At 44.9% G+C, this 13,414-nt stretch overlaps 1 protein-coding gene across 2 annotated transcripts; it reads left to right on the forward strand.

Moving 5' to 3' along the window:
- Positions 1-691: 691 nt before the first annotated feature.
- si:ch211-195b13.1 (STKc_SGK domain-containing protein) lies at positions 692-13,402 on the forward strand. Of its 2 annotated transcripts, none has more exons than XM_068711360.1 (13): positions 692-1,007; positions 8,102-8,177; positions 8,902-8,980; positions 9,074-9,114; positions 9,250-9,307; positions 9,414-9,497; positions 9,622-9,753; positions 9,852-9,964; positions 10,087-10,210; positions 10,325-10,420; positions 10,518-10,673; positions 10,787-10,876; positions 11,479-13,402. In XM_068711360.1, exons 1-13 carry the CDS (start codon positions 884-886, stop codon positions 11,641-11,643), a joined length of 1,338 nt encoding a protein of 445 aa, XP_068567461.1. In that variant the 5' UTR covers positions 692-883; the 3' UTR covers positions 11,644-13,402. The 2 variants fall into 2 exon arrangements, with proteins under 2 accessions (XP_068567461.1, XP_068567462.1); XM_068711361.1 differs by lacking the exon at positions 692-1,007 and adding an exon at positions 7,380-7,598.
- The last annotated feature ends 12 nt before the right edge of the window (positions 13,403-13,414 follow it).

The raw sequence follows: 13,414 nt of genomic DNA on the forward strand, positions 1-13,414 counted from the left end.
TCTGAAAAGTCGGATTTTGTTGCGTCTTTCAGTGTTGATTCGGCAACACTGAGGCAGTGCTTCTCTTCAGGTTGCGAGCTTAAGTAATAGATCACAACTTATCATCCAGTATGGTTGTGGTCCACTTTTCCAGCTCCCAAAGCTAAATCATGACTCAACGCCTCTCCGTGTGACAAATGGCCACGACTCATCGATGACGCTGCTGTTGCTCCCGTGTGTCGACCCTTCACAGACCTCGCTCTTCATCACATAGCGCTCATTGTGTATGAAGGCCTACGAGGCCCGAGGCAGACAGCTAGCAAAGCAATCGAGGCCATCAGTGAGTGGGACTAAGTGGGAGATTTTTACCCCTCTAAACTCCTCAGGGACTGTAAATGAAGGAGGTGTATGAGGCTGATGAGCAGCGAACACATCATTTGTGCAGCGGCGACCAATTAAAAAGCAGATTTCAAAAGCACCCTCACTGTCTGTTCACCAGTATTCCTCAGGTGGTTCCCGTGTCATGGAGACTGGTTCCCCCTCCGGCGGGACTCCCACGCTCCTCGTAACCAGACACCTGCTTTTTGTTTTGTTCGAGGCTCTCTAGGTAGATAAAAGAACAAATGAGAGTGGGGTGGGGGGGTGGGGTGTATTGAGGAGGAGAAGCAGGTGCGTCACAGATCTTTGGTTTCAGCTATTTGGTCGCAGCGCAGGCAGGGCGACGAGAGGAAAAGAAACAGCAGAGGGAAGTGCAGTGGGGAAACTTATTTGCCTGTGAATCGAAAGACTTTTCTTGACCAGAGCTGCGGTGAGTGGCGTTTGAACAAAAAAAAAAAAGAAAGAAAGAAAAGAAGACAGAGAGGGAGAGGGAGAGGCGTATCTACAGGAGGACCACATCTCTCTTATGCACTCAATCACCTGGACGCTCTGCGGCAGACAGACGTTCGCTCATCAGAGACTCTGTGCCCGGTCGCAAATACAGTCAAACACTTGGAAGGACATGAAGACCGGCAAGAGATCCTTCATAGGTAGGCGCTCTCTTTAATTCACTGTCTGGATGAACGTGCAGCCTGTCAGCGGCACAGCAGAGGAGGATGCACCACGAGACGTGCAACTTTTCCTCTTTTGTGGGTTAACATTCCAGTCTAGCTCAACCGTCTGAATGTTCTTTTTGCCTTTTTGATCATGTGTATCTTGTATCTTTAAGACTGTTTATTAACTATTCAGCTCCCTCCACCAGCTGCTCCCTCTGCTTGCTGCGACGTCATTGCCACTGCTTGAGATTGCCTTTTCGCTGCACAAACAACTACCTGCCAAATTCTAAAAAGGCATCGATCAGCACTCCTCAGGTCTGTGCTTGCGTTGTCCGGTTAATTTTGCAATGTCCGACAGCTGAGGCTCTCCCCTCCTCCCCCCTGCTCCTCATCTCATTTGTCACCTGAGAGGATAAAGGCGACTGCCGTGCCTCTGCATTTTAACAGAGAGGCTGACAGATTGGATGATTTGCGGTTGCGTGAAATGTTATGGTTTAAATAAAGATCAAGCTCTTAAATCTTAAAGCAACAGTTCTACATTCTTGGCAAATGTGTTTCATGCAGATAATTACATCAGCATTAGATGAAACTCCTCTCGTGTCTGTACGGTAGATACCAAGCTAAAGCTAGCGGTTGGTTAGCTTAGCATAAATTCTAAAGGTAGTAAAATACCAGCACCTTTAAAGTCCACTAATTAACGCGTTATATGTCCGTTGTATCTGTTCTGCTGGTTGCATAGCAACCTCACTGTGACGACAACACTAAAGGAAGTCACTGTGCTCCGCCAAGCTATCGTCCAGCGCATAGCTAGCCCTTTGGTTTTTTGTAGATATTCCACTGTACTGTAGGCTTGTTATGCTAAGCTAAGCTAACCAGCTGCTAGCAGCAGCTTCAAAGTTACTGTACAGAAGCGTGTTTCCCAAAATGTCAAACCTTTCCTTTGAAGCCGTCACCAAACCAAACGTGGATGTGTTTTAGAGTGTTAGCCACAGACAGAGGTACATACTTGGCCTCCGCTCTGCAGCGCCACAAAGCCAGCATGTAAACTTTGCTTCACTCATTGTGGTCTGGGAAAGCTCAGTAGGAATCTGTTTGGATTAGGGGCACCACCAGTGGGCGTGGACCTAAATCACTTTGCGGGTGATTGTGTCAGACTCTAACCAAGTAATACAGATCAATGAAAACTAATCTCGCCCCTACATTCTCCTGCACCTGACTGAATAATTGCTCCACTCACTGAGCTTCAACTGGAAAAGCACGCTAGCCGTTTGGCAAATCCCTCTGAGAATGTCCAAAGTGAAATTCGTCCCCGAATGAACTCTAAGGGAAGACAACCAGGGCTCTTTTTCATCTTGTTTTTAATCACCGCAGACAAGCAGGGCCGCAAATTGGCGACCGGTTCAAAATGGTAAAAACAATGACGCTCGTTGTCATCATCTACAGCAATTTGCCCGTATCATTAATTTGTTTGCTTTCCAGCTGCCACACTCGATCCGTTCTCAACGGATGTTTTTCCGGATGAATATCTTCGCAGCGGTAACTGACCTCATGAGGTTTGCGCTGGATCAAAACTGGACCAGATGAATGACTTGTTCGTTGGCTATATTTAGGCTAGTCTGTGTGCTGCTACGGAGGGAAACGGTGATGTTCAAATGTCATGTTCATACGATCACAATGCAGGCCAGAAACAGGAACTGCATTCAATAACAGAAGTCACGTCCACTGTTCACTGATTCATATTTAGTCAACACCGGAGGAGCAGTAAGTGAACGACTGGTGCTCTGAATGAAAATGGCTGTTTTTAAATATCTGCTTCCTTGTTACTGAACCGTTTGAGGAATGCACAGGAAACCTGCCTGCATGGAGTCGCATACAGCACCAGAGAAACATGATGTTAGATCAGGACAAAGCCTGTCTCTCCACCGTGGCAGTAATTAGAGCAGACACATTAATATAATAAATAGCGGATTTGTGGTTCCAAACAGGCAGGATCATCCCATTTGCTTGGCAGCAAATTAAAGTAATGCTTCATTTGGAGTAATTTGGCAGCAGTGTGTGTGTGTGTGTGTGTGAGTCATCACATCAGAGAGCAAACAATTCTTCCCTCTTTTCTATTTATTTTTATTTTTTATCTGATGAAGCAGCCATTTAATCCCTTGTGGAGAATGGAGAAAAACAACATCTCATGTCCTGCCTGGGAATTCAGGAGGGAAAATGTGTTCCCACTCACTGGGGCTTGAGGCTGAACCGCGACGCTGTCGGACCGAACCGCCACCTCTGGTCTGGCTCTTGGCGGTTCTCTGTGTGTGTGTGTGTGTGTGTGTGTGTGTGTATGTGTGAGCGATGCTCTGTTCTCCGGTGAGAGCGTGTTGGCATGACTGTGTGGGTGTGAAACACACAAGGCCGCGGTCCGCTCCGAGGAGCCGGTCAACGAGACCCAAGTTGTAATTAGAGAACCTCCGTCGTCATTAGTCGACAGCCTTCCTGCTGCTGGCTGGTGAGGACCTGTTTGTTATGACTCATCCATCCACCTTCTGCTGCCTCGGGTAGAAGTGCAGCTTCTCGTGTATTACGTTCGAGTCACAGAGTTAAGCGATTTTGACAAATAAATACTTTGAAAAACCCAGAAGGATCGTTTAACATCACTTACTGGTTGAGAAGGTATTTCCAGAATCCTTCAAAACAGTTTTTTTAAACCATCTGAGTGAGAAAATATTCCATCCACCTCACAATAACAAAGATCTTTCCTGCCAAAATCATATAACATATCAATAATATATCATATAACACATAGAACATATAACATCTTCAGCTACTTTGGATAAGGAAATACCTTCGCAACTTGACAAACGGGTTAAACACATTTTTAATACGCAACAGACAGAATATGTTTTCATCCAGATGGAAAGAGGAGTCTTTAAAGTGGCTACACAATGTCAAAGAGGAAGAGGAAACCCACAGAGAATTAAGGGTTGAATCTGCAGCAAAATAATGAGTCTCCGTCCAGTCTGTAACTTAACCGCCATGCCGTTGTTTTCAGCCGCAGCAGGCAGCCGTTTCCAGCAAACAAAGCTCTAGAAAGCCAATGTTACATTATGTGTGCAGCACTTAACAGCAGACAGACACAGTTAGAGATGAGCTGGTGAACAGGCTGGAGCATTGAGGAGCTAAAGAGGCAGATATGTCCCTCAGGAAATGGTAGAGACCAAAAACAGGGCAAAAAGGGAGAGAATATTGGACAGAAACACGACTCCAGATGAACGACAATGTTGCTCTGAAACAGCTGGATGTGCAAATAAAGCAGCCGTTTGCTAACATTTCAACTTAAAAGGACTTCTTGTGAGTGCTAACTTCCTTTAAAAAGATAATGATATGATCAATATTACAGGTTAGATCTCCAGGTATTTCTTTTTTTCAGAAAATCAGATGCGTAGCTCTGCGACATGAGAGGCACAAGCTGGGGCCTTTATTTAAATCCGTGCAACTCATGCACCAACCTGCAGCGCCAGAAAGAGCCTCTAATCATTGTGGCACAAGTGAGGCTGGGGAGGTGTGACTGACGGCAACCCCGGGGAGTGTTTGGAAAGGCTTTCACCAGATCTGTTGGCAGGTGACTCACACGAGAAGTGCTGCCCGTCTGCTCGGCATCGATCACGCGGCTGGACGGGGCGACGGGAAGCGGGGCCCCGTTTGTGAAGGCGCTAAATAAAACCTGGCCCTGGAGAGACAGTCACAGAGAAACCGACATCTCTAAAGCGCATTCGGTTCAATTGTTCAACCTACAGATAATCTGTCTTTATCATAACAGGAAAGACTGTTACTCACACCGACGTGCATGTGAGATTAGTTTCACACTTCTCACTCATAAAGACATCGTGTAGAAAAATGGGGGGGAAACACCTCCTCAACCAGCTGCGCTTTGCGCCGCAGCACCTCACTTTCTTGTTCCATCACAACAGAAACAACGCAAATCAAACATGGCATGACGCTGTTCGATGGGGAACTGCCCGAGTCGTGGTTTTTTTTTTTCCTCCCACATGTTACCAGAGACGATGACACAACGACACACCTGAATAATTCAGGGTAAGACCGGGTTTCTCTGAGGAGAAGGCCTCGCTCAAAGCCCGGTGAGAGGTGTCGCTGTGAGGAAACGGAGCTAAAGCCGAGTCGGACAGGACACTGTGCTGGGTTCTGCCACAGATAAGGCACTTCCTCTTTCCCCGATAGAAGAACGACCGGTCCTGTGATGGCTCACTTCCTCTAAATCATGCAGGACTGTCACATGTCAAACTGGAGACAAGACCCAGGAGTTTCCCTTTGACAGATGAATGAATCTCTGAGGACTGAAGCAGGTGTTTTTTTCACAGGGGTGGAACAAGTCCTCAGATCCTCTACTTAAGTAAAAGTCAAAAGGCTTTTTATTTATTCACTATCGCAACTTTTGTTAATCGAATAATCGTTTGAAAATGACAAACATTTGCTGATTTGATAGTTTTCTTTGTTGAATTTTAGAATAAACTATACATTGTTGGGTATTGGAACGTTGGCATCTGATGATGTCCACTGAGGCTTTGAGAAAGTATTTATAATTTTTCACTATTTTCTGACATATTCTTTTTTTAAATGTATTATTATTTTAGACAATAGGATTAACCAATTCATTTAAAAGATATTCAGCAGAAGAAAAGTTTCATTTAAATTATTTTTTTTGAGTTTTTAAAGTGTTTTTGTTTGTAATATGTATAATAAGCATATCATTTAGTTATCGCTACTGAGAATTTAACAAACAAAATAATGACGTAGATATTTTTGCAGTTTTCAAGGTGTACGTTTCAGATTGCATCTATCACACACATGAAAATAACTCATGTTTTCTGCTGAGGTCATGTAAGTTGCTCCTCTCTCTTTGTTCACCCTGCGTCGCTCTTTTCTGTTCTTTAATGTAACGTTACCATAGCGAAAGGAGCCTCCCCCAGCTGTTAACCGACTAGCTAACGGGGTAGCTAGCAAGCTGTACCCAGCATGCCGTTTGGCGGTGAAATTTTATAAATGTACAATAATTAGTGTTACAAATCGTTTGTGTCACAAACTGTTGTGTCGTGGTGTTTTGCCCTGTTAAAGAGCATTAGTTAGGGTTGTTAATTGTTGTGTTATAAAGTTATAACCATGATTAGGGTTTTCTCTCAATACACTTAACACAACTAGCTCCTACTGAAGCAATTACAGCGTCGAACAATATATTTAACTGCCTGATGAAGAGTGTCAGCAGTTGTTTCGGCTATTCACCAGTATGACTGTGTGTGAAAAATTCATATCATACGGGAAATTAAAACTGGTGTACCGGTTGAACTGGTGTACCGGTTCCAGCACTAGGCAAAATATGAATCTATTTATCTGTAAAGCAACTGAAGCAGGTAAGAATTGTAGAAAAAAGCACAATATTGCTCTGATATACAGTGAAGTAAACTAAGATAAAACATGAGAATTGCTCTGTGACTGATCACACAACACCTTCATCAGAGCACACTAGATAACCTCAGTTTAAAGACATCACTCCCGCTCACTGGAAACTTTTCTTTGTGGCTCTCTCTTTCCTCCTCAGGCAGTATAGCTATCTGCATTATGGCACAGTTATGTAACGTATAGGGTCAGTGGACCACATCTGTGACAGCTGGACGATCACTGTTTCGGCTTAGACCAGCATGATGTCATGGGCAAATTCTCAGAATTTATATAATGTTGCCGTACCAAGTCACCTTTGTAACCTCGACCTCGCCAGCCGCTGAAATCCACTAATTTTTAGGAATACAAAGCATGTGGCGGTTTGTGGAAAATGCATAGATCTAAAATATGCGGGTTATGTCATGCGGTGTTGTTTATTTGTCTTTTTGCATTTCATGATATGTACATGGAGCACTGGGGTCAGGAACTGCAGCAGTTGCAAGCAGAAGCTTAAATGCAGCAATCTTGACATAGATTTTTACCCGTGTCCTTTCAAAATAAAGCGACTGCAGGGAGCATCCAGACGCTGCACATTTTGTACCAGAGCGTGATTGCCCCCCCCCCTATTTTATTAACTTGACTTTAATCCCTTTTGTATGGGTGATCACAGTCAGTTGGAGATTTCCATTGAGAGAAAACGATGAAGAGGAGGAGGAGGGGGAGTGCTTCCTCTCACCTCCTCTGCAGTGAGCTCTCCTCGTCAGGCAGAATATGGCTGCAGCGGAATCCCGTGATGTCACGCAGTTACCATAGTAACGCGGGTGACGTAAGAAGGAGAAAAAAAGGGGGCGTCACCTTTTTAAAAAAGTACCACGTGTTCCGTATATATAAACTAGCTGGGTCGCGCAGTGTGGGCAGCAACGGCATTTGAGAGCGGCGCGCGGCACGTTGAGCTCTGCTGGTTTTCACGGTCGTGACAACAACTGACGGTTGAAGGATCGCGCGGGGACTATTATTGTTTGTTCTTCCTGGTTGTTTATTTTTTCACTGGATACTTTTGTCAACCGGTAGCCATGGAGGTGACTGAAGCTGGATGTGATCTAACTTACTGCAAGATGAGGGGGATCGTCACGGTTCTCACCGGTGAGCGACTGAAACAATCATCACGACTGCCTGTGTGTCGATTAGTGGAGCGAAGTAAACGTTTTTAGTTTGCACGTGAGTGATTAGTAAGACAAACGGCTGCCCGGAGATGATTAGAACCTGTTTGTAAATTTACAAATTTGCAAATTTTACTTTGACAGAATTTTCTAGAAATATCACAATAAAATGATAAGAAATCAGCCTTAAATTGTAACATTTGCGGCGCAATGAGAATATAGGATGGAAAATACCTCTGTCAGTATCACAATGAGTGACCCAAGTGCTTGCGTAACCTATAAGCCCGCAGCATTAGAGGTCCATCAGTGCACAACACGCAAGCCTGTACCGTACAACAGGACATTTGGAACAGCGGATTACAGCTCCAACTCTGATATGTCCTTCTCTAACGGGAGACCAAAACATATGTGCATCAATGTGTGGTGAATGACACTGATGCTGACATTAATTATTTCTATTCTCTCTCTCTCTCTCTCTCTTTGCAGCTTTCATCAAGGAGAGAAAAATGGGGTTGAATGACTTCATCCAGAAGCTGGTGTCTACCCCACATATCTGCCAACAGTGAGTCTTTCTATTCAAAGTATAATCCAATATGTTAGATTTGGGATGGAAAATTGGCGTTTAATCGAGTCACAAGCCTACGGGGGCATCTCTGGGTCAGCCCTGGCTCTGGTGTTTAATTCTGACCGTCAGCCCATTTATGGTCAGTGGGCCCCGGCCAATCCAATCAGCCACCTGAGTTTGGCAGGACATCCTGTGAAAAGCATAATCTGGGTCCAAGGAGCCAGGTGCAAGAATAGTCCTTTCATGACGAACAACCTCTCCACTGCCTAATCACCTTTCGGGGCCAAATCCCTTCTGTCCCCTAGACGGGGATAAACCGGTAATTCAGTTATTACATGATGCGTGGCTCGTCCCATCGCACAGCCTGGACTCTCAATTTGGAGTCAGGTGCTGTGGAGAAGATAAAAACAACCTGTCCCCCTTCAGATTCTCCAGAAGGGAAAAGGGGGCGTCTGATCCGGACCGCAGAGCCCGCTGAAACCCTCGCGTCATGGGTCAGCGGCTTAAGCTTATTTTCACAGACGGGTCAGGCCGCATGTTCGATGGCCACATCCTGAACTTAACCCGTCTGGATGTTTCAGATCGCTGTGCGTGGCCCGACAGGGAGCATCCGCTACACAAACACATCCTGTGGATCCTGTGATTTGGGTCATATTGTAAAAGTGCCATGGCTGATATCAAAATTCATCTTCTAACCAGATCTGTTTTTTTGTTTTTCCAGCGTTGAAGTTAACAACTTCCTGAAGATCGATGAGAATCAAAACGAGGAGGGCGAAGATAACGAACTTCCTGAAAGTCTGGTAAGCAGACACTGTTTACCGACTATTTGACTCACTTTCTTTCCAAAATATGTCAATGTACTTGTTCTCATTTCCTCATTTCTTATCTTCCAGATGTGCCTAAATTCACGAAGTTCACTGGCTGAGGACACTCAGTAAGTAGCCACATAAAATCTGTCCATTTACACATAAAATCTGTCCATTTACTACATTTTGTAAAACATGTACACCTCCCTGTGTGTCAACAAAACAAACAGAAAACTAATCTTCTGTTTGTCTCTCTTCATCAGGATCAAACCCTGTGATTTTGACTACCTCAAAATCATCGGCAAAGGCAGCTTTGGAAAGGTGAGTCGGGCAGACTTCTCTTTTCTTATAACCAACTTCTCTTGTCTTCTCACACCTGTAACCGCTGCGACGCCGTCACCGATGCAAACGTTTGCTCTGTTAACAGGTTTTGCTGGCTCGGCACAAGGAGTCCGGCGAATATTACGCAGTCAAAGTGCTGCAGAAGAAAATCATCATGAAGAAGAAAGAGGTGTGTTTTCACATCATGTCGTGAACTGCGAGTTAAATGCCAATCCACATTCCTTCCGTTTCCTAATGTTAGACGTCATTGTGATGACTCCGGTGTTGTATTAACTTCTACATATTCCCTCCAGCAAAAGCATATCATGGCTGAGCGCAGCGTGCTGATGAAGAACATCAAGCATCCCTTCCTGGTGGGGCTGCACTACTCCTTCCAGACCACCGACAAGCTGTACTTCGTCCTCGACTACGTCAACGGCGGGGAGGTGAGTTAAGATCTCACAACACTGAGAAACGAGGTCAGAAAATGGGCGTATTTATTTCCAAATCGAAGCTGACAGATGTGCGTCCGTTTCCTCTCCAGCTGTTCTACCATCTCCAGAGAGAGAGGATCTTCCTGGAGCCCAGAGCCAGGTTCTACGCTGCTGAAATCGCAAGTGCACTTGGCTACCTCCACTCCCTGCACATTGTGTACAGGTAATGAGCGATCCTACGGCGCCCCCTGGTGGGCATTTGTAAATCTGCGCTGAAGGAAGTTTATAGTAATACATTTTGTATACAATACATTTTTTTTTAAGCTTTCTTCTTCTTCTTAACAGGGACCTGAAGCCTGAAAACATCCTGTTGGACTCACAGGGACATATTGTCCTCACAGACTTTGGCCTCTGCAAAGAAGGCCTCACAGACAACGGCACGACGACAACCTTCTGCGGGACGCCAGAGGTGCAAAACAAAATCTCTAGACTTTCATGCATCATTACAATCAATACAGAGACTCCACCAACAAATTACAACTGTCAGACGTGGGTTGACACCTTCTTGTTGCTTTCCTCTCAGTACCTGGCCCCTGAGGTGCTCCAGAAGCAGGCGTACGACCGCACGGTGGACTGGTGGTGTCTGGGATCGGTGCTTTACGAGATGCTCTACGGACTCGTACGTGAAATCTGTGACTTTGCGCTCTTGGTGCAACTCCACGGCTTGTTTATATATCAAATAAACCTAATTTGCTGTCGCCGCTTTTGCTTTACAGCCCCCGTTCTACAGTCGCAACACAGCCGAGATGTACAACAACATCCTGCACAAGTCTCCCGTGCTCAAGCCCAACGTGTCGAACGCTGGCCGGGAGCTGCTGGAGGGGCTCCTGCAGAAGGACCGCACCAAGAGGCTGGGGGTCAAGGATGACTTTGTGAGTGAGCACAGCTGAGCCCGGAGATCATTTGACACAGAGACCCGGCAAGAGGTCCGTGATGCTTGTTTGCATGTCAATATGCTGATCTAGCATTTTCGTTTCCCCTCCAGCTTGAACTCAAGTTCCACTCCTTCTTCTCGCCGATCAACTGGGAGGACCTGATGGCCAAGAAGATCACGCCTCCGTTCATCCCCTCAGTGGTGAGTTCAAGCTCGAGGCCGCAACCGATGGCGTTTCCTCATTTTGTCGATGCGTCAGGAAATAGGCGGAAATGCCAACAGTTTCCCAGAGCCCTGTGTGACGTCTTCAGCTCGTTGGTTAAACCAACGGTCCGAAAACTAAAATATTCAAGTCTCAGTCATATACGGGCGGCAAGTTATCTAGCTGTTAGGTCCACGAAATGTCGGCTAAAAATGACAAATGCCCCTCAGTTTCCCACAGTCCATAGTGATGTCTTGACCAACAGTCCAAAACAACAATGTTTATCTTCATAGGAGACAAAGGAAAACCGAAAATATGCACATTTGAGAAGATAGAAAAAGTAAATTATAGCCAGTTATGCTTAAAAAGAACAGATTGTCAAAATTGTAGCCGAGTTGGTCTGTCGATGGATTAATCCACTAACTGTTTCACTATTACCAGTGTGGTTCCTTGGCATTTTTGCATGATCAACGACCCAACCAATCAACTTATAACCAAATTACAGTAGTATAATGCATGACGGTGAACATCCATAAGTGTCTTGACATTTTATTCCTGAGAATACATTTCTGATTCCTGTCCCTCTGTCTCGGTTTCACAGAGCGGCCCCACAGACCTGCGACACTTCGACCCCGAGTTCACCCACCTGCCCGTCTCCTCCTCTCTGTGCAACGACTCGCTGACCGTGACCAGCAGCGTCAAGGAGGCGGCCGGAGCGTTCCCGGGCTTCTCCTATGGCCCTCCGGCGGGCCACTCCTTCATGTGAGCGCCGGCAGCTCCGCCTGGGAACTCACAAGAGACGGGACACAAGTTGGATTGAGAGTCGTATTTTTTTTTTTTTTTTTCGACAGAGTGACCACACAGGAGCAGCCTGTTTTTATGGGGGAGGGGGCGTTACAGAGCCTGATAAGAGGATCTAACTGGGGGGGGCCAGATCTTGAGGGATCTGAGCATGAGAAGTGTGCAGAGGGGGACTCTCATGTCGTGACATCACCTACTCTTCTGCCTCAGCCGCCCACAACTATAATACATGTGTGCCAAGTGTGGATGCACTCTGGGTTCATCAAACATCACTCTCACAGCTACTGGTGAGGTGACGTGAAGAGAAGTGCCTGAGGTTCTGAAAAGGCAGTTTGGACGGCGGCAGTGGTGGCGGCAGCGGCGGCGTTTTGGCGAGAGCCGGCTTTATCAAAAACCACAATAACTTGTTGGGACTTTTGACCGGGGCGCTAGCCGTTAAGGTTGATGCCTTCGTTACATGTCTACGTATGTTACAAAGACTTTGTTATTTTGTGTCGAATGCTCAATTGCACTGAAGGAAACAAGGGTCAAGAAAAGTGAGACGTTCCGCTTTAAAGCTTCAGCAACTTTGGATTCGACGGCTTCATATCGTTCCGCTCCTCGGTTCATATCTCCACTTTGGACAAAGAAAGTGTGGCATTTCAATATTTGACGCCAATAAGGACCAAACAGTAGGCTGTGGCACGCTTTAACGCAGACACTTTTTCTGACCGGTTTGTCCTCAAATAGTGAAGATCAAAGTTTTACTGTACTGTGTAGAAGAAGAAAAGTTACATATATTTTATTGCAAAAGCAAACCGTTTTCCTTGTTTTAATAAATTTACAAACATTCACTCTTTACTTCTCAGAAAGTTCTGCAAATATTGGTAAATGTTTCCATATATATATTATACATACTCACGTCTCTTAATGATCAGGAGAGTGCGAAACAGAGTTCAACCAGCAATAACAGGCCCACATCAACGATAGCATTTACTGTATATCAAACTCCTTTTAAATTCAAGTGATTGCTGTTTTAAGGCAAACACTCCAGACAAACTACAGAATCTGTGATTACAAATGTTTGTTTTTGTATTTATGCATCATGTAGTGAGGAACTGTGAATGTCTTGTGCCTGTCCAAGGCGGCCTGATCCATATTTACTGTATGTACATATCTCTTTTCCCCAAACACCTATGTCCCTTCTCTAGAGAATAATCTGTAGAAAGAACGTGCTTCATTAACCTGAAAAAAAGAACCACTAGGTGGCACAGGTGCTGGCTTTCCTCTATCGGTGTTAAGCCACTGGCCTACTGCATTATACGTTTCTGGAAAGTGCAATAAAATCATGATAACTCCAAAAGAATAATATAATTTAATCTCTTTTAGCAGATGTTAGTTGTAATTTATGACCTGATATTGATTAAGGTATTAATCGAGTATCTTCACTCAGAGATTGTTCATGACTTTGTTTTGCCGCAATGAGTCTCCATATTTTAGGCGTTTGCATACAGAGTGGATTTTCAAACCTGCTGAAAGTTTAAAAAAAAAAAGTACAAAAATAAGGAAACACACAGTTCTAGATCATTTTCTTCCATATTTGGAAGCATAACTTTTCTGTTTTGTATTTTTTATGTATATTTATTTTCATGCTACTGTGTAAAAGAAGATAATTTACATGATCAACTGAAATATTGAATTGTGTAATCTGGGTCAGTAATGACAAATAAATTCTCCAAAATCAAGGGATGTGTGCT

This window comes from Cebidichthys violaceus, unplaced genomic scaffold, assembly GCF_023349555.1.
Source record: "Cebidichthys violaceus isolate CVI_PGR_0920_01 unplaced genomic scaffold, fCebVio1.0.p SCAF_16, whole genome shotgun sequence".
Lineage (NCBI taxonomy): Eukaryota > Metazoa > Chordata > Actinopteri > Perciformes > Stichaeidae > Cebidichthys > Cebidichthys violaceus.